At 35.5% G+C, this 27,478-nt stretch overlaps 1 protein-coding gene across 1 annotated transcript in view; it reads left to right on the forward strand.

The window, feature by feature from the left end:
• Nucleotides 1-27,478, forward strand: part of LOC138709988 (cysteine-rich motor neuron 1 protein-like) — a 74,479-nt gene that overhangs the window by 23,876 nt on the left and 23,125 nt on the right. Inside the window, exons 2-9 of the mRNA XM_069840668.1 lie at nt 543-782; nt 2,827-2,925; nt 4,738-4,950; nt 9,311-9,427; nt 12,972-13,235; nt 15,287-15,358; nt 21,552-21,710; nt 23,617-24,036. Of these exons, the coding sequence (XP_069696769.1) occupies nt 543-782; nt 2,827-2,925; nt 4,738-4,950; nt 9,311-9,427; nt 12,972-13,235; nt 15,287-15,358; nt 21,552-21,710; nt 23,617-24,036 (1,584 nt within the window). The remainder of the gene's footprint in view (nt 1-542; nt 783-2,826; nt 2,926-4,737; nt 4,951-9,310; nt 9,428-12,971; nt 13,236-15,286; nt 15,359-21,551; nt 21,711-23,616; nt 24,037-27,478) is intronic.

Raw genomic sequence — 27,478 nt, forward strand, 5'->3', positions numbered from 1 at the left:
CTACATTGGACAGACAGGCAGATCATTCCAAACTCGATACAAAAAGCACATTAAAGCAATAACCAGAGGACACAATACATCTACATATGCCGAACACATAACTAATGCTAACCACACATACACTAACATAAATACAGACATGGAAATCCTACACATACAACCCAAAAACCAAAAACTCAACACACTAGAGCAGTATGAAATATATAGACACACCAAAACACACCCTGATCAAATTCTCAACACACAGATCAATTTCAGAACACACACACTATTTGACACCACATTTCAACACTTTTCAACAATCGAAGTACCCATACAACAGGCAGTGAAGTTCGAGATGACACCGAGGTCTAGTAGGCTCTGAGGATGGTGTGAAGAAACACCGAAACAGCTGTAAGCCGCACATGCTTACACAATTAACACGAGTAAGATCGCCATTTAATCAATTATTTAAATAAACATAGTATTTTCTCTTCTTTTAGTCGTCGGAAATAATATAAACATACCTAACAAAATATTCTGTTGTGCTGTTCATGTTCCAGAAAAAAACTGCAGTGATGTTGTATGTCCAAATGATGGCGTAGGATGCCCAACAGACAGCTATCGCTTGCCAAATCTACGTGCTCCTGGGGACTGCTGCTCTCACCCGCAAGGATGCGAGTGCCTGCCAGGATCGTGCCCAGAACCAGACTGTGACGAAGGTGAACATGCGAGAAAAGTGCGGCCTGGCAACCGGAAACCTGGCACCTGCTGTCCTCTCTTTGAATGTGTGAGCAATAATGGTAAGTGGTAAAAAGTGTTTGATACTGACGTTTCTTAACCCTTCAGCGTTCACACTATGGCCCGGTTTCTTCAACCTTTGTTAAATTATAACAGTGTGTTATTCCATTTTAACTGTAAACTTAACAGTTGAAGCATTTCTTCAACTACTATTAGTACTAACAGGCTGTTAAAACCTATGTTAATTTAACTGCCCAATTCCATGCAGTTAAATCATTTAACTCTCTGTTAGCATAGAAGTATCCAATATGGCTGGTGCGTTAGATGCTGAACTTATATATCTGGATTATTTAGAAAATGATACCCATGAATACATAAACAGAGGGGTTGATTTCTGCGATTTGACAGACCAGAAGTTCATATAAAGTTATAGGCTATTTTCTGCCAATCCTCACTTTTCGCTTTCAACTTAGATCTGTTTGTTTGTTTACTTACTTACTTACAAATGGCTTTTAAGGAACCCGAAGGTTCATTGCCGCCCTCACATAAGCCCGCCATCGGTCCCTATCCTGTGCAAGATTAATCCAGTCTCTATCATCATATCCCACCTCATTAATTATTTTATACTGCGAAATAATTTCCAGCAGAAGGTTTCTTTCGAACGAAGAGAAATTAGTCCCACAATTTCTTTTTGTTCCAGTGTTTTCCATTTCATAACAGCAATACCAATACGCCACTCCACGCTATTGTGATACAGACGAGTAAAGAAGCAGAAATCAAACCTGAGAGAATAGAAAGACTTCTATCCTCTCTGAATCAAACAACGGAAACAAGCGAGAATCGCAATTGTCAGAGTTCAGGAAACAGAAGTGAGCCTATACTTGGTTATAGGTTATGGTTAAACTCTAGAATCTCTGGTCCTAACAGAGAGTTAACAAACATAATGTTAAAATGTGAAATGTAAAGTTGAAGAAACGCAATATTTTTAACAGCAATTCATACTTTTAACTTACAGTTAATTAATGCTATGTTAGGTGCATTTTAACAAAGGTTGAAGAAACCGGGCCTATAAGTTGTGACACCAGTATTCGCACGGGTTACATTTATAAGCCATCTCATTTTTTTTAATAATCAATCCTTTTGAACGTGTGAATATATAATTTATATATATATATATATATATATATATATATATATATATATACACCATGTATAGTGGGTCCCTGTCACCACGGCATGGCGCGTCCTCAGGTTGCGGATCGAGGAGACGGCCTCCACATATGGAGAGTAGCTGTGAATATATTGAATAAGCAGTCGCGGAAAATTTGTGTAGATGTGTACTGCAAATAATGTGTTATTGTAATAATATGTTAATGGTGGCACCGGATACAGAAATGTGAGGTACACCATTACATGTAAAGAAGTGTTGTGACGAAATATATCATATCATATCATATCATATCATATATCATATCATATCATATCATATCATATCATATCATATCATATCATATCATATCATATCATATCATATATCATATCATATCACATCATATCATATCATATCATATATATATATATATATATTATTTTAAGAAATACGGTTCCCTCCCCTCTCTATTGGACCCATTTGCTTCTCAGCTTATGATGCACTGCAGCCAATAAGTGTACTCTGCTTACACTTCAACACTATCATCTCAGAATCTGCGTATTCTGATCAAAACAATACAGCCTTGACTAGATATTCGCCAAAGGAGTATAGTTTTATTTTCATATCCCCTCGTTATATATATATATATATATATATATATATATATATATATATATATATATATATTACCGTATAGTGTGTCTTGTTAGCAGTTCTGCTGTTGTAATATCATGAAGCTATAATGTCTTAAATAAATTGAATTTATAACATTAGAATATTTAACCGAATATCTCTATTGTGTGTAATCATTTCTTATTACCCGAAAACCATAATAAAGTTATTTTTGTTATTAATATATAAGAACAAGACATATGTTAAACTTGTATTTTAAATATTTTGTTATATTTTTGTCTTAAATATAAAAAATAAACTGACTTTTTTTGTTTTTTCTTCAGATCAAGTAACCAATTGCATGGAGACAGAATGCCCTGAATTGCCAGCGTCTTGTCGAGAAACACGTGTTCCACAAGGGAAATGCTGTCCAGAGTGTGTTGGTAAGGCAGTTAACCTTTTTATTGGGGTAAAGAATAACTTGAAAGAATTGTGTAATAAAGCTAATCGCAGATTAGATTGAATAATTTCAAGGGAAAAATTGTTCCGGGGCCGGGTATCGAACCCGGGACCTCTGGTTGAACGTACCAACGCTCTTACCAACTGAGCTACCCGGGAACTCCACCCGACACCGTCTCAACTTTTCCCTTCAAATCCACACAACTCACGTGGGCTGACGAAATGCCAGAGACCCACATCGAGTGCACACAATCTCTGTGTGACTTGGAATTGTGGTTTTCTGTTAACGTAACACAGTGACGTATATATTATGCATATCTAATCTTTCAGGTGAAGCTCCCTGTAAAGCAGATTTGAATAATTATCGTCAGCCCACGTGAGTTGTGTGGATATAAAGGGAAAAGTTGAGTCTGTGTCGGGTGGAGTTCCCGGGTAGCTCAGTTGGTAAGAGCGCTGGTACGTTCAACCAGAGGTCCCGGGATCGATACCCGGCCCCGGAACAATTTTTCCCTTGTAATTATTCAAATATGCTTTACAGGGAGCTTCACCTGAAAGATTAGATTGGCGCAGATTAGATTGTTCATGAATAAATTAAATACTATTATAGTCACAATCATGCCATGGTATGAAATAAAAATTTAACAGTATTTAATTCATTAATATGTCACATCAACGGACGTATATATGTCACCAAACATCGTAAGATGAAGATTAAATTGTTCAGTTCATATGATACCATACTGAGTTGTTCATTTAGTGTTTTGGAGAACACCAGTCAATGTAAGCTAAAAAGCTTAGCTTCCCCAGTTAATAATAATTTCATAATAAACCTGCAGTTTATGGAGAAAATTATTTATTAATTTTAATAGAATTTATATTTACGCGTTAAATATTGTGATGCGGCAGCTCAGGATGATTTCTGATGCAGCAGTAAACAAGAAGCCTGCACACACCAGCTTCCAAGCAGACCGGTTTCTTCTATATAATCCACCCCGCAGATTTTCCATCCCTTTTAAACTACCCTAGTCGCAAGGCTCGAAAAGAAGCTAGCTTTAACATTTAAAATAAGTACGAGTAGTTTCCGAGTTATCCCTATTCGTCAGTTGTGTTCAGTTGAAGTGTTAGTGTGCATTGTGGCTGATATAATAAATAATGAGCGAAATAACAGTTCCTGACACTAATTTACGGTACTTGATTTTTTAAGACAATTGTATTATCAAGACTGACTTACGAACGAAAGTGTGATTTAAAAAACAAATGACCGACTCCCTTGCTGTCAATGAAGGACATAACCAAAAGACAGACGCATACTTACGTAATGATACTAATATTGTGATTTCTCTAAGTATGACAGGGAGTGAGCTAATGTTATACGTATACGTGTCTATTTGTTAAGAGATATGTGTAAACCGTGAAATCATATTTTACTACGTATCATTTGAGGTCATGCCTTATTGGTGTTACTTACGATGTTCCAACCAATCTTCGACTGCTAACTTGAAATTGACTACTGTTTATTTTAAGACTGTATTTTTGTAATACGTTTTCTCATATTGCATGAAAGACAACTTGAATTAGCTTCCCCTGCTCAAAATTTCATGCTACGCCACTGGAGAACACTGGGACTCGTTTAAGTTCAGGATTAATCATAAGTTACCTCAACAACTATTTTTTAAGTTTAGAATTATGCATACCTACCTGAACAATCTTTAAGTTCGTCAGTCTGGTTAGTACCTTTAAGTAGAAGATGAGGCTTTTGCAGAGGGAAGGGAAGATGCAATTCTTTTGTATTACAGTAGCAGATCCTGTACGTGAGAATAGCCTGTCGCACCCAGGCGGCTGTGTTTCATCGAGTGGAAAGATTCAACAGAATGGTGAGGTGTGGCAAGAGGATCCCTGCACCAACTGCACCTGTCTGGCGGGAGAAACAAAGTGCCAGGCGTATATGTGTGATTTGAGATGTGACCATCCGCATTATGTTCCAGATGAATGCTGCCCTATTTGTGACGGTAAGTTTAATAACTTATTAGACGGTAAACTGCCCTGTTCTCACTTTTCCAATAAGAGATGCAATTTTGCATATACAGTAGAACCTCTATTATCCGTGGTAATGAATCATTATGTCTCGTGACGGGAATATTGTACGAAATGGAAATATAAAAATTGGAAATTTATCTTTTGAAGAGGTGAAGAAGTTCAAATATCTTGGAGCAACAGTAACAAATATAAATGATACTCGGGAGGAAATTAAACACAGAATAAATATGGGAAATGCCTATTATTATTCGGTTGAGAAACTTTTATCATCCAGTCTGCTGTCGAAAAATCTGAAAGTTAGAATGTATAAAACAGTTATATTACCGGTTGTTCTGTATGGTTGTGAAACTTGGACTCTCACTTTGAGAGAGGAACATAGGTTAAGGGTGTTTGAGAATAAGGTGCTTAGGAAAATATTTGGGGCTAAAAGGGATGAAGTTACAGGAGAATGGAGAAAGTTACACAACACAGAACTGCACGCATTGTATTCTTCACCTGACATAATTAGGAACATTAAATCCAGACGTTTGAGATGGGCAGGGCATGTAGCACGTATGGGCGAATCCAGAAATGCATATACAGTGTTAGTTGGGAGGCCGGAGGGAAAAAGACCTTTAGGGAGACCGAGGCGTAGATGGGAAGATAATATTAAAATGGATTTGAGGGAGGTGGGATATGATGATAGAGAATGGATTAATCTTGCTCAGGATAGGGACCAATGGCGGGCTTATGTGACGGCGGCAATGAACCTCCAGGTTCCTTAAAAGCCAGCAAGTAAGTAATGAAGGGGGTGGGCTGAACGGTTAATCGAAAAAATTTGATAATCCGTACCATGAAATATTTTCATCAATTTAGTGAATAATATACTTTGGTAAATTCCTCTATAGCCTTGTATTTAACAGGTTTGGTAGTGAATCACAAGTTCAGTAATTTAAGTGTCATTGCCAAAGACGGGTTTTGAAGGGCACGAAAACTTCTTGTGATGGCTGCCTGTGGAAAGTGAAGGTCTCGTGTTATAGATTTACATACTTTATATACTCCAAACTCATATTCTGTTACGATATGAGCCACAGTTTCTCTTTCCCCAAACTACTCAATTATTTACACTTTTTTTCCCTCGATACTTAACACAACAAAACTTCTTTTGACACCCATAGAAGACATTTTATACAAAAGTTATACAGTACCACAATTCGAAGAGTAGACTGTTCTGTGTAAGGGCAAAGGCTTATAATAACACTGTCTATAAAAAAAATTACGTGCTAATACAATGTACAGTAATTTATATATTTCTGCAGAAAAAAAAAGCGAAAGACAAACGGATAATCCACCAATTGGTTAATAGGGTGAGGCATAATCGGGGTTCTACTGTACAATAAAATGTAGGCAGTTCTGTACAAACATTTCGTAAGATGGACCGCAGCTTTTTATTTAAATTAGAGAAATATTCAATTGTAGACTGCTTTATGAAGAATGAACAGCCCTTTAAGATAGATGTGTTTGATGTGATTATGATCAAACTTGTTACACACATAGTGTGCATAATTATGTACTACTACTACTACTACTACTACTACTACTACTACTACTGCTGCTGCTGCTACTACTACTACTACTACTACTGCTGCTACTACTACTACTACTACTACTACTACTACTACTACTACTACTACTACTACTACTACTACTACTACTACTACCACCACCACCACTACCACTACTACCATCACTACCACCACTACTACTATCACTATCACTAGTGATATGTTGTTGTTGTTTTCTAATGCCAGGCGTTTGACAATAAAGTCATTTGACCTCTTGCACTCCAATATTTTTCAAAGATATTATCATGGCCAGCCACTGAAGCACAGATTTTGAGGTGTTCCGAATCCATTTCTTGGTTTGAGTTGCACAATGGGCAGTTAGGGGACTGATATATTCCAATTCTATGCAGGTGTTTGGCCAAACAATCATGACCTGTTGCCAATCTAAATGCAGCTACAGACGATTTTCGTGGTAAATCGGGAATTAACTGTGGATTATGATGCAGAAAGTTCAATTTTTTCCTTGAGCTTGTGTTATCAAATTTTGTTTGTTGAAGTCTAAGTATGTAGATTTAATAAATCTTTTCACAGAGTAATACGTAGATTTAGTAACAGGTCTGTAAGTAGCAGTGCTGCCCTTCTTTGCTAAAGCATCTGCATTCTCGTGTCCCAGGATTCCACAATGGGATGGTATCCATTGGAATACAATTCTTTTATTGAGTGATATTAATTGAGAGAGCATTTTAGTTATTTCTGCTGTTTGAGATGAAGGTGCATGTTTAGAGACTATTGATAGAATAGCTGCTTTGGAGTCTGACAATATAACTGCATTCTTAAATTTATTGACGTGGCATAGAAGATTCCTGAGACTTTCACTTATTGCAATGATTTCTCCATCAAAACTTATTGTTCCATATCCAAGAGATCTATAAAGTGAGAAGAGACAGCACGTAACACCTGCACTGGCACCTTCTTCTCTGGAGATCAAGGATCCATCGGTGTAAAAATGAAGCCAGTAGTGATATTGGTAGTGGCATTGATAGTAGTGGTGATTGTGGTGGTAGTGATGGTGTTAGTCGTGGTGACATGGAAGGATGTTAGATTTTGGCAACCTGTGGACTACAAGAGGATACACAAAGTTGAAAGTTATGGCCCGCTCACACTTCCGCATCGTGCTGCGGCATATTAATATATTTAAATGAGAGACTGTGGATGATGCAGCATGGCACGTTCGGTATTCTTCAGGGAGAATAATTTTCGATAGCACATCAGAATCGGAACTTGTCAGATAGGCTCTTGGGTTTTTCCGTTAGGGGTTGAATTGTTGACATAATAATAGTCAGCTGTCTTTTATATAGGAATCTTGAAATAGACTAATGAAATACTTCACACAGTTGTCAAAAGAATTCTCGCTGTCATCCAAAATATATTGACTAAATTATAATGTCACAGAAAAGCGGTTATAAACTCCCTATTGTCGTTTGTGTATTGTGAGGATCAAGCATTCTATGTAAAGAGAATAGTTTCGGTAATAAGAAAAACTTGCCACATACATTCAGTAAACTCGTCAATATTGGCGACAGTATACTGAGTCCATTGTTAGATAGCGGAATACGATCATAAAACAGCAATATTTGTAGTTTGCTGCTGCATGAAAATAAGAGAATGCAGACCAGTCAAAATGACCTGTGTTATAGTCCCGTCGCTCTAATTTCCAGCAGCCAATCGCATTGCAGGTCGGCTACATTTAAACGTGTGCGTCTTGTGATTCGCTGAGGAAGACGTTATTAATTTCTTAAGGCTTGATAAATACTTAATATAATCGCCCGCCATTTTGGCTCTTTCGTTGGCGTTCGCAGAAAGCACACGAAGACGTTATTTGCCACTCAATTATTTGCTGAATTACAGTGCGTTTGATTTATTATCATAGGAGCGACGGCATGATAATGTTTAACAGTGTGGCAAATAGATTCCTCGTATGGTAGCTCGACAACGAAAGAACAAAAATGGCGAACGATACTACCTAACTAGACTTTATAGAGCCTTCACTTTCTAAGACGTAAGCAAAGAGGAGGAGTCATGCCGGGAATAACAGCGTCGCGACTATAGTTCTTCTAGGTAGCTGTACTTGTTATGTCCATAAATAATATTTTGGACTTGAAATTTTCAGGGGATCTAAAGAAAGTAAATTCGAATAACGAATAACGAACCTGATGACTCAATATACAGGGGAGATACAAATAAATTAAATATCAAAATGGGTCAAAATTACCAGTTGGTCCTTCTAGTGTTAATTTTCTTTTTCTTTTACATAATATAAAATTGAGATGCTTACAGAATTTCTCTCTAATACTTCTTAATATAGGCCTATCACCAATTTTGGAAGTCTTTTGAGTGACAGGTACTCCATATAATGCTCATTATTTAATCCATTATGCCATATACTCTTGTTATGCTCTTTTTTTTTTAAATCGACGTATATTATGATTATGAAATACTTGATTTGTATGATCGATAGAGTTTTTATCAGTAACACTGATTATAGAAGTACCAAATATGCCTATAATTTATATAAGAAAACGTAAGACATGCTCATTTGTGTCTAATTCTTAGGGCATTTTGATTCAAAACTGAACTAATTTGCATAATAACATTTTCAATTTTCGTAAGAAATAAGTACCTGTTAGTTAATGTGATGTTAGAAGAAACATGATGTGGCCTATTGAATTTTCCTAATTGTTGCTGTGTCTTCAGAGGAATGTACAAATATACATTTTATTTTTTGCAGGAATTTCAGTGGTAACGATACCTCCTCACTGTCCTGCTCTCAATAATTGCTCTCTGCGGTGTGTGCATGGCTTCATGAGGGACAATGATGGCTGCTACACTTGCCATTGTCAAGCAGGTAAAATGAGAAAATGCTATCATGGAAGATTAGTTCCCTTCAAATAAAATTCCAGCATTACAATTTTTCATTCCCCATTTCTCTTTGATCACTTCTTAGTTAAATCTTTCTGTAATATTCCGTAACATAAATTAAGTTCAAACAGGCAACAACAAAAGGCTAATATCATAGATCCAACTATACGCATGGAGAGAGATCTAAACCAAGCTCATCAGGTCGATCATGAAAAGAGGGCCATTTATGAACCTTGTATTCCCTACCTTAGTGCCAGGTATAACATCCCTCTCTTGAATTGGTCAGTGACAGGTTTATTTTTTGGTGCTCGGAGTTCTTTACCAAAATTTACATATAATTTTTTAAAACAATTATCAATATCATCTTTTGAAATTCAAAAAATCATCTCTCAAATTCTTAAAGATTCCCTGCAGATTATACAGTTTCATTTATACCACTCAGAAGGTCTTAATTAAGGATATGCTATTTTTAAATAAAATCTTTTATTTATAAGTATAATTTTATAGTCTTCTTCTAAGATTTTATTTTATAATTGATAATCAATGGTGCTTAATTATTACATTTTATTTTTATAACAATATTCATATTTAATTGATTATAATTATTTCTTTGCTATTAATTTCCGTATCCTCGTGGTCATACTTAATTAAGGCAGGACGAGTTATTTCTCTCTCTCTCTCTCTCTCTTAGGTGTCAGAAATATAAATAACAGTTAACCCCTTACCGCATGGGATAGTCTTGCACACACCGGTTTAATATTCAAATAACTTAAGTAGTTCTTTCTTTCTCAACTGATGTCACATATGATCAAATCCAATTCTTGACAGTGTGCCATATCTGTCCCAGTATGCAGTTTGAAATATTGTATGCTTATATTATAAATTATATGAATATAAAATCGGTATGTGCCATATCTGTCCCAGAATGCGGTAAGGGGTTAAAATTAAGTTTACAGTATACTGTTACATTATCAAAAGAATTCCTTGTCTCCTATTTCTTGGAAATTATTGAATTGTCTTAAGTTTATAAATATTATGGAACAGTGTATCCCATTCATTGATTTGATTCTTTGTTAGACATATAAAATTGTCTTAAAATTTTCTCCACTTGTACAAATATTGACCTTTATATTATTTCATTTTATCTTTCAATTCGTACAAATAATTTGTAAACACTAATTTGTTTAGGATGTATTAAATTATTCTACTTTTTCTTCTAATGGCATCTTTGGAGGTTCATTCCGTTTGCTTCCTAGTAATCCAATACAGTGCACTGGATGTTTTTGCTATTCTGAAGAGCTCTGTTCAGCTGTTTGCAGTGTAGTAGGTGGCTGCTATTCATCCTGATTTTTCTTTCTTACATGTGTTGCACATTCTGATTTGTAAATGCCTATTTTATAGAGGTGGGCTGCTAGACAGTTATTTTGGTTGTTAGCCTGAAAGCTGCAAAGATTCGCTCCACACCTATAGAGTAACAGTCAGCACCCCAGACTCATTTCACCGGCATTATCATCTTCATTTCATTCAGGTGCTAAATAACCTTAGATGTTGATACAGCGTCGTAAAATAACACAATAAAAATAATAAAAAAAAAAAAACAAAGATTCGACATTGAAGGTCAAGATTTTTTTTTATTGTCACTATTGATGAAACGTGGATTAGACACTTCGAGTGGAGTTGAAATCACGATCAAATGAGTGGTTGCCATGTAGATATTCGATCTTAATGTTGTTGTTTTCTAATGCCAGGCGTTTGACAATAAAGTCATTTGACCTCTTGCACTCCAATACTTTTCAAAGATATTGTCATAGTCAGCCACTGAAGCACAGGTTTTGAGGTGTTCCGAATCCATTTCTTGGTTTGAGTTGCAGAATGGACAGTTAGGGGACTGATATATTCCAATTCTGTGCAGGTGTTTGGCCAAACAGTCATGGCCAGTTGCCAATTGATTTGCACGGTAAATCGGGAATCAACTGTAGATTATGATGCAGAGATTTCCATTTTTTCCCTTGAGATTGTGTTATCAAATTAAATCTAGATTTAATAAATTTCTTCACAGAGTAATACGTAAATTTAGTAATAGGTCTGTAAGTAGCAGTGCTGCCCTTCTTTGCTAAAGCATCCGCATTCTCGTGTCCCAGGTTTCCACAATGGGATGGTGTCCATAGGAATACAATTCTTTCATTGAGTGTTATTAGTTGAGAGAACATTTTAGTTATTTCTGCTGTTTGTACATCATTGATTTTCAATCATCACAGTGCCTGAAGTCTTTGTACACTCCAATTCTAACGCTCGTTACCTAAACATAGACTATGCTATGAACAAAACGAAGACACGTCCTTCTTCCTTAAGCCTTCAACTGCAACTGACGTAATTTTCATTGGTGTTGTGCCATCCACTTCACAGTCTTACCAACCTGTGCATTTTTATGACCGTATTCTACAATGAGCTAAATTGGATCCATGAGGTATTGGTGGCTACTTTCGCTGATGACACTGCTATTCTTGCTTCACATGAAGACCCATCAACAGCATCTGAAAACCTGCAGAATGAATTGAAAGAAACAGAAGACTGGCTAATTAAATGGAAAATAAAAGCGAGTGAAAACAAATCAGTTCATGTTACTTTCAGAACCAGAACTGAATACTGTCCTCCTGTAACACTGTACAACAAAGAACTTCCCGAAGCAGACGATGTTAAATATTTAGGCATGCATTTAGATCGCCGCTTAACATGGCGTAAATATATTGAAACTAAACGTAAAGAATTAAATTTTAAAACATCAAAAATCTATTGGTTATTGGGACCTAAATCAAAACTGTCATTAGAAAATAAACTTCTTGTTTATAAAGTCATACTAAAACCAATCTGGACATACTGTACGGCATCCAACTGTGGGGAACTGCTAGCAACTCAAACATTGAAATACTGCAGAGGTATCAGTCTAAAACTTTACGTTCCATTGTCACTGCACCATGGTATGTCCGTAATGATGTCATTCATCATGATCTTAACATTTCAACTGTAAAAGAAGAAATCTCTAAGTTCAGCAAAAAATACCTGCACCAATTAAATCAGCATCTGAATCATCATGCATTAAATGTGCTGGATAATAGTCAAACAATAAGAAGACTTAAAAGGACCAATGCTCTTGAAATTTTTACTACAGCTATTTGAAACATTGTTATTTTTCTTTTGGAGTGTTGTCATGGGATAACATCTCCACTCATGTCATATTCTTTTATAATATTTACTTATTGTCTATTGTAGATAGATTGTAAATGTGGCATAATTGTAAAAAAAAAACGGTTGCAGTGGATTTATTGAGGGACATGGATCTTAGCGTAATCATTGTATTCTGTCACTGCTGTTTACAGATTATGGTGAATGACGAGGAAGAAAGGCACTTAATGGAATTCATTCCACTGTCACAAAATAATTTTGTAAATTATTGGAAGCATTATTCTTGTAAACATGTTCAAGAAGTAATAGTTTTATTTATTACCTTAATCTTTATCTGTTCATTTCAGAAGAGTGTGTGTTGGAGTGTCCAGGTGGCTTCTTGCAAGATAATCATGGAAACAAGCTATGCAAGTGTGCAAATTCTAATGCTGGCCCAAATGACTGTCCTCCATTGACTGGTTGTCGTAAGAACTGCTCCCATGGATATCGCCTTAAAGGTGGTTGCGAAGTGTGCAAATGCAAAGAATGTCGTCCTCTTACAGACTGCAACAAGAATTGTGTACATGGACTTCGTAACAATGATCGAGGCTGTCCTATTTGCAAATGTAGAGGTTAGTGATTAATTTATTCTATTAAAAATTTGAAATGAAAAACATTGGCCTACATGATGATAATAATTTCTTGATCCTACAGAATTCTCTATTATGTTATTATTTATTAATAACTGAGAAAAATTCGCTCTGGCACTGGGGATCGAATCCAGGACCGTCAGTTTCTGTGCACTGAGCGCTCTACCACTGAGCTACACCAGAGCTCCATCCACAGTACCCAAAGGAGGTGCTGTGAATGGATCCCCAGTACCGGAATTAATTGTTCTCCATTATTAATCAAATATAATAATCACAACAGAAAAACATTGGCTGCTTTTTGACCCTAGGACAGGTGGGACACTAGGGTATCCATTCTATACTGTTTCGCTGTAAGAAAAATCCTAATGTAAACATAAGCACCTTGCTGTCATACCCGTGATTGGCTCCCGTCGAACCACTCACATGACGCAGGAAAATATAGTTTGTATTTGGAAACCACAATCTTGTATTATTTGAAAATAAAAAATTGAATTGTAGTTGTTAAATACGATAAAACGTTTAACTTCATTCATGTGTAAAATGCTATGTAAAAGAAAAGCTACTTTTATATCTTGTTATGTACTATGAACGCGGATGAATACCAACAGTAATACCGAGGTAGTCTGTTCTTGTAACAAGCTGGCGTCACTTGAGCTCGTAGTTGTTCACGTAAGCACGTGGTACTGAAGTATGGCTTCTGCATCCTCAACTGTCCATTGTGAAGACATAAGACTTAAAAATAATTTAATTGCAATAATTATAAAGTAAATGTTTCCTAAGCAAACGAATGCATAGTAGTGAGGTTAGGCCTACTTGACGAGTAACGGGAATTGTTTAACATGAAACAGAATGTACAACAGTAGGCGGGAACACGTACTGAGAATCTATGGCACCAAACAGCGGCCAATGAAGCCTCACTTCAGTCACGTGCTATTGTTTACATTAGGATTTTCTTACAATCTATTTGGCACAGTGTAATGGCGCCATTGGGAGACAAGTGATGATACTTTTTGGAGTTTTAGTTTTTTCAAGTTCTTAGTCACAATACCTCTGTGACCGAAGACTATCATTAAGTAGGAAATATTCTTCATTGCTTATCACCATCCTCGAGACGAGTATTCATTGTAAAACAGTATGACACGAGAAGTCCACAGTGAAAATGTGACCAGCACAATGTTGCCACATTGCTATAAGTGCTAGTCCTAAATGGAGAGTAAAGGAAAGAGAGCACTACTGAAGAATTTCAAAACTAAATAAAATTTGGTCAGTTTAACTGGGAGGGCAAGTGACTATGTGACTTTACCATAGAGCCACTGCTTATGAAAAAAACAATTTCTGTTAACATTCTCTGTTCTGAAAGAAAATGTTGCTTGGATTATAATGGTTTATAGAATAATGAGAGTACAAAATCATTCTTGTTTATTTTACTTTTATACTTTAAAATTGTTGTTGTTTGTTGTTTTCTAATGCCAGGCATTTGACAATAAAGTCATTTGACCTCTTGCACTCCAATATGTTTCAAAGATATTATCATGGTCAGCCACTGAAGCACAGATTTTGAGGTGTTTCGAATCCATTTCTTAGTTTGAGTTGCACAATGGGCAGTTAGGGGACTGATATATTTCAATTCTATGCAGGTGTTTGGCCAAACAATCATGGCCTGTTGCCAATCTAAATGCAGCTACAGACGATTTTCGATACTTTAAAATTAATTAATTGATAAGTCATTAATCTATCCATCCATCATTCAGCGTTGCTTTCACAAACAGTGATTAGTTAATAACTGTGTAATTATAGCATTATTGTATATTTACGAATTATTAACAGAATGACATTTCAGGGAATCAGGTATTCACTGGTTATACTGGGTTGAAAGTAATGAAAAAGATAGTCCCTTTTCACTTGTATCCAATACAACACTTGGCCAGACTGTGTATTAAAAACATTATTTTGAATAATTTTACACTGAAATAGTTATTCTGGATTACATATTTTTTTCATTACTTTAAAATAATTATTACTCTTCGTTACAGCCTCAACAGAACACACTTCAGATATAACAGCAACGAACCATATCAGCAGAGACACAATATGCATATCTGCAGGTGAGTCTGTACTACCACTTTCTCATATACTAATAGGTCCGAGGAAAAAGTATAATACTTGAAAATTAGGATCTTACATTTCCATGCGAAAATTCATTTCAGAATTTTTTATCTTCAGTGTAGTAATAATTACCTTTTTCTATGTCTGTAGACTCTTTTCCTGATGTAATTTAACATGCTTTTCACTTGAACTAAAAACTAAAAAAATTACAGCTTTTGCAGTACCAGTGTTTAACTACTAATTTCGTATGACAGTCACTTAAAAACATAATATTAATGTATGATCTTAAGAAATTGTAGACTGTATGTTCTGGGAATAATCATTTTTATCCATGTTGAATCTCTCGTACACTACTTTTAACACTTGAATATGAATAATTGATTAAATGGCGATCTTACTCGTGTTAATTGTGTAAGCATGTGCGGCTTACAGCTGTTTCGGTGGGTCTTCACACCATCCTCAGAGCCTACTAGATCTCAGCGTCATCGCAAACTTTGGCGCCTGTTGTGTGGATGCGTTCGATTGTTGAAAAGTGTTGAAATGTGGTGTCGAATAGTGTGTGTGTTCTGAAATTGATCTGTGTGTTGAGAATTTGATTAGGATGTGTTTTAGTGTGTCTGTATATTTCATATTGTTCTAGTGTGTTGAGTTTTTGGTTTTTGGGTTGTATGTGTAGGATTTCCATGTCTGTATTTATGTTATTGTATGTGTGATTAGCATTAGTTACGTGTTCGGCATATGTAGATGTATTGTGTCCTCTGGTTATTGCTTTAATGTGTTCTTTGTATCGAGTTTGGAATGATCTGCCTGTCTGTCCAATGTAGAAACTGTCGCAACTATTGCCTGTGAGTTTGTATACGCCTGTGTGGTTGTATTTATTTGATTGTGTGTTGAGATGTCTTTGTAGTGTGTTTTCTGTTCTGTATGCTATGTTGTATTTCTGTTTTCTGAATGAGGATGCGATCTTGTGTGTGTATTTGTTTTCGTATGTTAGTGTGATGTATTTCTTGTGTTCTTGTGTTTGTGTTGTGTTTTGTGTGTTTTTGTGTTGAGTTTTTGTTTTGTCTTCCTTATGATGTTCTCTATTATGTTTGGGTTGTATATATGAAATATACAGACACACTAAAACACACCCTGATTAAATTCTCAACATACAGATCAATTTCAGAACACACACACTATTTGACACCACATTTCAACACTTTTCAACAATCGAACGCACCCACACAACAACGCCGAGATCTAGTAGGCTCTGAGGATGGTGTGAAGAAGCACCGAAACAGCTGTAAGCCGCACATGCTTACACAATTAACACGAGTAAGATCGCTATTTAATCAATTAATCATTTTTAAGTTACAGTGGGTTTTTACCTGCATTAAAATAATCTTAAAATTACGAAACAAAGTCGGTGTACAAGTAATTCTGTTAGGATAATTTGTTGATCACTAGTCGTTTATTAGATACCATGCAGTATTGGTAGTTTCATAAATTGTGTATAACAATACAGTAATTACAAGAACTTTTGAAATAGTTTTCACTATCGTACGTGCATAAAGTAAATTTGTTTCATATTTTATATAAATACAAGAACTTTATATGATATCATTGGCATAAATGTAACATGAAGCTTATTTGTGTGTGAGAAAATACATGTGAAACATATTCACTTTTGAAATGTATCACGATCATCTCGTGTGCTGTTCTTTTCTGCATAATTACTTTATTGAGACATTATTTGGTTGAAATGTCCCATACATAACCAGTAAGATTGTACGAGGGGTGGAAGTGAAATAACCACGCAAATTGAAGGGATTAGAGCACATTAAAATGAATAAAACGTAAAATACGTTTTGTGATCAAATGCACTGTTAATTAGAAAATTGAGTTGCAAGTTTCAGACATCTGGCAACATCATCGCTAACGTCTGTAGCCCATGATTACAACAGCCTGGTATCACAGACATGCTGACAAACTGCGATAAATGTGTCTGGATTTGGCATATTCCTTTCTGGAGTTCTGGATAAAGCCTCTGAGCTGCACGGGAACTATATCTTGTTTCACCATAAATTAATAATACGAGGCGCATCCAGAAAGTAAGTTTCCCGATTTTTTCCCCTTGAAAGTAAACGTAATTAGCCGAGTCAATTGCGCATGCGTAATAGATCTATGACGTATCAATCATATGCCAGCCGGACAGGTCCCGCCTAGTGCCAGTAGCGTGGCAGCAGTGGTCCGAAATGGAAGCTCTTATTCCTTCTCCCGCCGCCTGCGAGGTTCGGTCGGTGATAAAGTTCTTTAATGCACAAAGCATTGCGCCAATTGAAATTCATTGGCAGCTCTGTCATAAGTAAGCAGATGGTGCGTCGCTGGTGTAGGCAGTTTTCCGAAGGTCGTCAAAGTGTCCATGATGAAGAGAGCAGTGGGCGACCTTCCCTCATCAATGATGATCGTGTTGAGCTGGTGCGGCAGTGCATCATGGAGAACCGTCGCTTCACGATTACGGAGCTGAGTAGCCATTTTCCGCAGATATCGCGATCCTTGTTGCATGAGATTGTCACTAAGCACCTGCTGTTCAAAAAAGTGGGTGCCGAAAAACCTGACACCCGAACACAAAATGCAACGTTTAGGAGTAGCACTGACATTTCTGCAACTGTATCACGATGACGGCGACGAGTTCCTCGACAGGATCGCCACGGGCGATGAGACTTGGATTTCGCACTTCACCCCGGAAACCAAGCAGCAGTCAATGCATTGGCGGCATAGTGGATCTCCGGTCAGGACGAAATTTAAACAGATTCTGTCGGTACGGAAAGTGATGTACACGGTGTTCTGGGACAGGAAGGGCATTCTGCTCATTGACTTCCTTCCAAGAGGTGAAACAGTGAACGCTGACCGTTACTGTGAAACACTGCGAAAATTGCGACGTGCCATTCAAAACAAGAGGCGTGGAATGCTTACTGCAGGTGTTGTGCTCTCCATGACAATGCTCGTCCACATACGGCTCGGCACACAGCAGCTGTTTTGACGGAATTTGGCTGGGAGTTGTTTGATTAACCACCCTACAGTCCTGATCTTGCTCCCAGCATTTTCACGTTTTCTTGCACCTCAAGAAATTCCTGTCCTCCGGTTAACGTTTTGCCAATAAATGTTTTCCTGAAAGTGTGTGTTCTTTTTTTTTTTTTTTTAATAGAGAAACGTACTTTCTGGATGCGCCTCGTATATCGAGATATTCCATGTTCGTAAATGTTGGCATTGCGATACCGAATACACACCTGCACTGAATACCAACAATCGGTATGAAGGCTGCCAAAATTCCAACACACACTGTACTGATTCAATACAGTGAACTTCTCCCCCATTCCCTCTCTGACTGTAACACTGCAACTTCTTCGAATTGTACACTAAATTCAGATGTGTGGTTTTTAAAAATCGAATTTACACAAAAACCGTCCATTCTATTGCAATACATCAAAGGTTTACATAATTCTTTATTGGGTTTTCTATCGACATGCACAAAAATCACGATCCTACTCGCAATAGTTATCGAATTAGAGTGTGTTAAACATATGGCAAACTGTATTTGTTTGTGATAAAATTACAAAGTTTCCACTGGTATGGTATCGGACGTTCTTGGTATATACAAGATGAGGAATTCACTCTGAAAATTTGTGCGGTTATTTCACTTCGAGGAATTCACTCTGAAAATGTGTGTGGTTATTTCACTTCGACCTTGTATAGTACCATATCTTCATGTGCCATGTACACATGTTGAAGTAAAATTACAAAGTTTTCATAAGTTTCATCTTGCATCAAACAATAACAAAACGTTCATTCCCACATCAATGAAGAACTTAACAGTAAGATGACAAAATAATACAGCCACCAGCATAGCTCAGTCGGCTAAGGCGCTTGCCTGCCGATCTGGAGTTATGCTCGGGTCGGGTTCGATTCCCACTTGAGCTGATTACCTGGTTGACTTTTTTCCAAGATTTTCTCCACCCATAAGGCAAATGCCAGGTAATCTGTGGCGAATCCTCGGCCTCATCTCGCCAAATATCATCTCACTATCACTAATCCCATTGACGGCAAATAACCTCGTACTGTCTTCCTCCGACGAGTTTAGTGCTGGGACCTGAGGTATTCTTGCCATCGGTGCGGGGGGGTTGCAGGTAGATTCTTTTGTTGCTACAGCCAAGCCAAGCCGAGCGGAGTGGGAAGTATTAATTGTCCAAAAATATGCAGTCTTCAGTTTGTAGTAGTGTGTGAATATTTCATATACATATTGTTTACCTAGGCCTATATGGTTTTATTATTAATGTATTAAATATATTGTTGCAATTTTTGCTCAAACATCTCCCTGATGTTAGCTATGTTAATATTATATGAATTACTCATATTACATATTTCAACGTTACAAGTCATTTTTAAGGAAACCTGCTGTGGAAACGTTTTTGGTTTTATTCTATTGGAATTTTAGAATATGTGTGATTGGTATCGTGAAAAACAGATTCCTATAATGTCATGCGAAAATCATTTGTTGGTGATATCTTAAAACACAAATCAAGTAATTTTACTTCTCAAGTGAGTTCAGCGGTACAGTATATTTAAATTGATTACTTTACACATTTAATTCAGTTCTACTAATCACTAAATTTTATAGTATGATTCTTCTTTTCATTTATATTAGTGTACTTTTATTGTGATTTTTCTTTTTATTTATTTTATTGTATTTGTATTTCTGGTGGTGTGATGGCCTTAACTTCACCAGAATAAATAAATAAATTAATTAATTAATTAATTAATTAAATAAATTGAATTAAATAAACTAAATCAAATTAAATTAATAAAATAAAATAAATTAAATAAATTAGATTAAATGAATAAAATAAATTATATAAATAAAATAAAATAAATTATATTAAATAATTTAAATTGAATAAATTAAATTACATAAATAAAATAAAATAAATAAAATAAAATAAATTAAATTAAATTAAATTAATTCAATAAAATAAAATTAATTCAATAAAATAAATTGAATAAATTACATTAAATAAAATAAATTAAACAAAATAAATTAAACAAAATAAATTAAATAAACAAATGAATGAATGAATAAATAATTAAATTAAATTAAATTAAATTAATAAATAAAATTAAATTAAATAAATAAAATTAAATAAATTAATTAAATTAAATAAATAAATTAAATTAAATTAATAAATAAGTGAATAAATTAAATAATCAATTAATTAAATAAAATTAATAAAGTAAATTAAATAAAATTAAATGAAATAAAATAAATTAAATAAATAAAATTAAATAAACTAAATTAAATAAATTAAATAAAATTAATTAAATAAATGAAATAAAATAAATTAAATTAATTAAATTAATTTAATTAAATAGGATAAATAAAATAAATTAAAATAAAATAAAATTAATTAAATAAATTAAATTAAATAAATTCAATAAAATAAATGAAATAAATCAAATTAAACTAAATATATGATATAAATTCACTACAATAGTTTGTTCCATCAAGCAATTCAGAACGCTTTCTGACCTAATACTGAACTTCTTTCGGCGCATGTGCCAGTTGTATATGGTATTAGAACTAGTTCGGGATTTTACGTTGTAACGTTTCTTGAACTGTTCTTTCATGGCCTTCGGAGTTTCTTCTCATATTAAAGTTATATTCATCTTCCAAGCTTAATTCTTCATAATATATATCGCTATCACCTTCCAAATCACTCATGATGGACTGTTTTTGTTTATTTTAACCTGGCCAGTCTCGAAGCATTTTAACTATAACTTCAGATTAAACCATCTGCCCAACATCAACAGTTCAGAGTTCCCAGTTCCTGCTCATAATTGAGAACCAATTTCACTCGTTCCAACATTGGAACAGAGAACTGGCAGTTCAGTATCGTTTGGAATCAGTTCTAGTCTTGTTGGAACATACATTGAGCTACTGGTGCTGTGCATGAGCAGACAGTTCAGAATCGATTCTGACAAATTAGAAATAACAAGAAAGAGACTTAAAAAAAAATGACAGAATTCAAAAGTGCAAATTTTTCTTCAGTCACTTTAATTTGTAGGCAAATTCGCACTAGCACAACAAATTCTCTCTCTATAAATTAACTTTCAGCTTCGAGTATTTATTTACTTCCTTCTTCTTCTTAACTCTAGATGAACAGCATCATGATGATGGAGAGGCATGGTTCGATGGTTGCCGTCAGTGTTACTGTCATGGTGGAGTAGAGATGTGCAATCTTATTACATGTCCAGTACCAGCATGTAAAAGTCCAGTTTTCAACCAGACGCATGACTGCTGTCCACATTGTCCAGGTGATGATCATTACACCCAACTACAGCATGTCATAATAACACATTGTAATTTCATCTTTTCTTTGCTATTTTTCAATGTACGAAAAAATGTGGCATCCATTCATGGCATTGAGTTATGAGATAGTACATTATGCAACGAGCCTATAATGGTAGTAATTAAGACGCGAGTAGGTTTATGAAACGAGCGCAAGAGAGTTTCATAATTTTCATACGAACATCTTAATTACCATTATAGGCAAGTTTCATACGACTTTTTATGCTCGACCATATTTCTAACTTGAAATTATTCATAAGTATTCATGTTATTCTTATCTGACTGGGAAGCGGAAGTGACCTTGTCGTAAATTGTGAGATGTGCGCAGACGCGAAAGTATTGATTTTTTCCTAGGAACAAATGTCATTGACCTTGATATAATCTAGAGAGTAAAATGAACATTAATCTTGATATAACCTGGAAATTGATTTAGACATTGAAAAACGAGATGACAAATCGAATTTATTTGAATATTATTTACAATTAACGCTAATTATTATAGTAACAGAACATAACCTTCTGCGACAGTATTGGATTTCCAGTCTCTGTGACGTTTCGCTAGTTGTCTTTCGATTGCATATACGAGAATAATCGATACCCTACTTGCGCTTTCATATTACTTTCTGATTGGTGGAATAGGTGTACTTTAATGAGGTTCATTAAAGGGCTGCTACCAGGTGTATAATTACTACATTTCGGCATGGTCGAGCATAAAATATATTTTTTTAACTAATGGCGGATACTTTACTGTTTGTCATTCACCTATATGAAGTCAGTTATGTAGACCAATTTACTGACAGTCGTTGCCCAACATGTTGAGTCAACATAGAAGGGAATGATAGTCGATGAATGGAGAAAGAGCACGTGGGGTAAAAGAGGTTGAGAAGCCTCAAAAAACAATACACGTTATTCACAAATAGAACATATTTTTTGTATTTACATTTGAAGTTTATGATAGAAATGTAAAATTTAATGACAGAAAATTATTATAATAGAATTTTAGTGTGATAATTATGGTAATATGCATGTTTTCTTATTTCGTTGGTTAGGAAATATGAAAACATACAATATTACGCACGTTTTCCGAGGTATTTACTGTACGATTTTTTTTTATCAAGACAAGTAAAATACGACATTTTTTTTAAGGTTGGTATGATATTCTAACTTTACTGATTTGGCTGCCTTAGCTGCACATCAGGTTCTCTTCTGTATCACTCGCACACCTAAATTATACTGGGTGTTCATTTCAAAGTGTGTCATGACGTCACTGTTGATGAGTCAGCGATTTGAAGCGAGTTTCAGCTTTTGTGTCAGAGAAGTTGCCTATTAATCAAGGCGTTCAATCTGAACTTGAGAACGTGTACGGTATAACTTGAACGTCGTAGCAACAGATGGCGGTCTGTACGGTCTATGTGCTTCCATAACCTCTTTCGAACTGTCTTGCGCGGCCAAGTCGTACGCAGGGTATTTGTTATCATCGGTTGCGTACTGCAACATTCTACAACACAAATCAAATGCTCCGTGTCCATGTTGACCGTCGGAGTTAATGTCAACAAATACGTAAGTAATCGTCTTAACCCTCTCCCCATATCCCAACAGTAAGAAAAAACTCACCTCAGTACATGTTTCGAAACAGTTCACATTCCTGCCACTACCGGCGTTACAGTACGTATCGGTAAGTACTCTTCTGAATGAACGCCGTACTTGCTAGACAACTTCTCTGGCACATAGGTAATACACCTCTGCAGAAGTGTAGGAAGTTGAATTCTCTAGGCTCAGTGACTAGCCACATGACGGCACACAGCGAGCCATGACACAATTTGAACTGAACACCCTGTATTTTTACTGAATGTCTAGTTTTGTCTCTTACAGAAACTGGAGATAAAGAATTGCGAACCAAATATCAGCAGCATCCAATGGTATGTCATTCAGTGGATGGTGTATATCGAGTGGAAGGGGAGACGTGGTCACTAGACAGCTGTACGCGCTGCCTTTGTCACATGGGTCGAGTGTTGTGCGAGACGCATCACTGCCCCCCCGCTGCCTGCACCAAACCTGTGCATCAACCTGGGCAATGCTGTCGGCAGTGTCCAAAGCCAGAGCCCCTTCACAGTTCAGAACTAGCTAAGCCCTGCGGTGCACACTATCTACATGGCAATACGTGGATGGAAGATGCATGTCGTAGTTGCTCATGCACAAATGGAAATGTTGAATGCTTTACACAAGAATGTCCTGCTGTGTCGTGTGACAGACCTGTTCTTGTGAAGAACCAGTGCTGTCCAATGTGCTTAGGTATGTTTGATTATTATTTCGTTTGAACCATTCAGTACAATTAAGCACCTTAAGGGATGATGGTATTTTTTGGTGAAAAATGAGTAAATTTTCAAAACAAAAAAATTTTCTTTAAAATTCTCTGTGATATGTGTGGAATGCATAGCATAACATTTTGTGGGTATTTGTGCCCTTATCGGATGTTGAGTCGCTATTTTTAAACTTCCTGCGTTATGGATTTTTAAATCACTCGCCCACTTTTATTGTTGTTTCCGGTAAATTAAATTTTCAAAAAAAAATTTTTTTTCTTTAAAATACCCTTTGATATGTGTGGAATGCATTGCACAAGATTTTGTGGGTATTTGTGCCCTTATCGGGTGTTGAGACGTCGTTTTTAAACTTTCTGCGCTATGGATTTTTAAATCACACGCCCGCTTTTATCGGTTTCCAGTAACTTTATTTTTTTGCTACATTGCCAGACAAAAATGGATATAATTTCTGAACTATTAAAGATACATGCATGAAATTTAGAACACACATTCTTTAGACTATTAGAAAACGTTTCTCTGTAACAGAATTTCATTTTAAAAATACGTCCGTTTGTTTGCAAGAAAGGAAATCAGAAAATTGTTATTAAATTTTAATTGTTTATTTTACAAAAGTAGAGACTAATATCAAAATTCTGTTACAGACAGTTTGTAGAACATGCTTTTGCAAATACATTGCAAAAAACTGTTTGAATCTATCTTTAAAAACGATTTAGATATATTGGTTTTAGTACAATCATTGCATTAGGTATATATTTTTTTTTTTTTCAAATTTGGGCCCCAAATAATTTTTTTTTTTCAAAATATTTTTATTTCGTTGAGTTGCCACAGCTATGAGCTCTCTACATAAAAAAATTAATATTTTACACCAAATAGGAAAAAAGTTTTAAAAAATACCATCCTCTCCCCTTAAAAATACAGTTAAAAATACAAAATACAATTAAACACAAATACAATTCAGTTAAATTTTATCCTGAAACAGGATGCATTTCAAACACGCACACACTGCACGCATGTCAGTTGTCTTGCTTAATCAGCCATTTATACAATATCCTGCAGCATTAATAGCATGCATCAGTAAATTAACGACCTTTTCTTATTATTACGTGGTTTCCATTGTTGTATAATAACAGGTCCTTCTCTTTCCTCCAGTCTCTGATGCAAATTTCACTTACATCAAATTTACGAACTGTAGCATGATTTTCATGTTTCTCCGCATCTTCGATAATTTTAAGTTTTTTATGCAAAATCTAGTCTTTCAGGTAAAGCTCCCTGTAAAGCAGATTTTAAGTTTTTTGCTAAATGTAAAGGATCACAATCTCATACCTTTAGTGGTACTAATTTTCAGAATTGAGAATATAAGATGCACAAATTTTACACTTACCACACCTGAACTTGATTCTGACACATGTACTGCTAATCCAAACGCCATAACAATGTTAACAATTGAAATGCACGCACGCGAAGATAACAAATACCTTATTATAATAATGACACCCTCCCTATTAGAGGAATCAAACATGAAAACAGCACTATTTGCAGATGATATAGTTTTGTGGACTTCCGGATCTTACAGACATAGAGATAAAATTCAAAATTCTGCTCTTAAAGCTCTAAATCAACTACATGAATGGAATACATCAAATTTGATGACACTCAATTTACGCAAAAGTAACTACCAAATATTTTCAGTTGGTAAAAAAGAAAGAGAATTCAATATCCAATACAATGGCCAACACCTTCCTAGGACTTATGAATCCAAATATCTTGGAGTTATTTTCGATAGTAAGTTAACATGGAGCAACCATTTGAAATACATTTCTGAAAAAGCTCGTAAAAGATTCTCCCTTCTAAAAAGACTAGCAGGAAAGAAATGGGGATGCTCTAGGAATACTTTGAACACTACATACAAAATGTTTATACAGCCAGTGCTGACATACTGCAGAGAAATTTTAATTACTTCACCTTTCATAAACGACATAGAATATGTTCAAAACCAAGCTCTCAGACTCATTACTGGTGGAATCAAAACAACTCCAATAGATTCTATGAGATTCCTCACTAATATTAACAGCATCAAAATGACAATAGAAGAAAAAGCACTGATCCAATATGAAAAACTTATTAGATTACCAGGAAACAATTGGCATTCATACAGTCCTCTCTGTAGATTGAAAACTCAAAAAAGTTTCATATCCATTGTTCAAGAATTAAAACAGAAAATCAATATCCCGAATTTAAAAGAAAACCTACAAATTAAACTCAACCCTTTAACTCTATTAAATATAGAATATAATCTAAATTTAACAGAAGAAATACTGAAATCAGAAGTAAACACTGAAATAATGAAACAATTGTCTTTAGAGACAATTAATATTAGGTATCATCCACAAAACTGGTTTCATTTATACACCGACGGATCCTTGATCTCCAGAGAAGAAGGTGCCGGTGCAGGTGTTACATGCTGTCTCTTCTCACTTTATATATCTCTCTTGGATATAGAACAACACGTTTTGATGGAGAAATCATTGCAATAAGTGAAAGTCTCAGGAATCTTCTATGCCACATCAATAAATTTAAGAATGCAGTTATATTGTCAGACTCCAAAGCAGCTATTCTATCAATAGTCTCTAAACACACACCTTCATCTCAAACAGCAGAAATAACTAAAATGCTCTCTCAATTAATATCACTCAATAAAAGAATTGTATTCCAATGGATACCATCCCATTGTGGAATCCTGGGAAACGAGAATGCGGATGCTTTAGCAAAGAAGGGCAGCACTGCTACTTACAGACCTGTTATTAAATCTACGTATTACTCTGCGAAAAGATTTATTAAATCTACATACTTAGACTTCAACAAACAAAATTTGATAACACAATCCCAAGGGAAAAAATGGAACTCTCTGCATCAAAATCCACAGTTAATTCCCGATTTATCACGAAAATCGTCTGTAGCTGCATTTAGATTGGCAACAGGCAATGATTGTTTGGCCAAAACCTGCATAGAATTGGAATATATCAGTCCCCTAACTGTCCATTGTGCAACTCAAACCAAGAAATGGATTCGGAACACCTCAAAATCTGTGCTTCAGTGGCTGACCATGATAATATCTTTGAAAAATATTGGAGTGCAAGAGGTCAAATGACTTTATTGTCAAACGCCTGGCATTAGAAAACAACAACAACAACAATGCACTCGCAAATCACAGCACATTCCCACTGTCAATCTGCTCTGTGTAACGTTAAATAGTCGTTGGTGTAGCTCTTGGACCAGAGCTTCAAACAACACATAACAGAAGCATGTGCACCTAGGATGGACTAAGGAGGAAGGCACTTGTGCGCGCATCATATTCTCGTTATTTCTACGTCATTCCTGCAGCTCCAAGAAACGAGCAAGCGTTGCGATACTTG

Source organism: Periplaneta americana, chromosome 12 (assembly GCF_040183065.1).
Source record: "Periplaneta americana isolate PAMFEO1 chromosome 12, P.americana_PAMFEO1_priV1, whole genome shotgun sequence".
In the NCBI taxonomy this organism is placed as follows: domain Eukaryota; kingdom Metazoa; phylum Arthropoda; class Insecta; order Blattodea; family Blattidae; genus Periplaneta; species Periplaneta americana.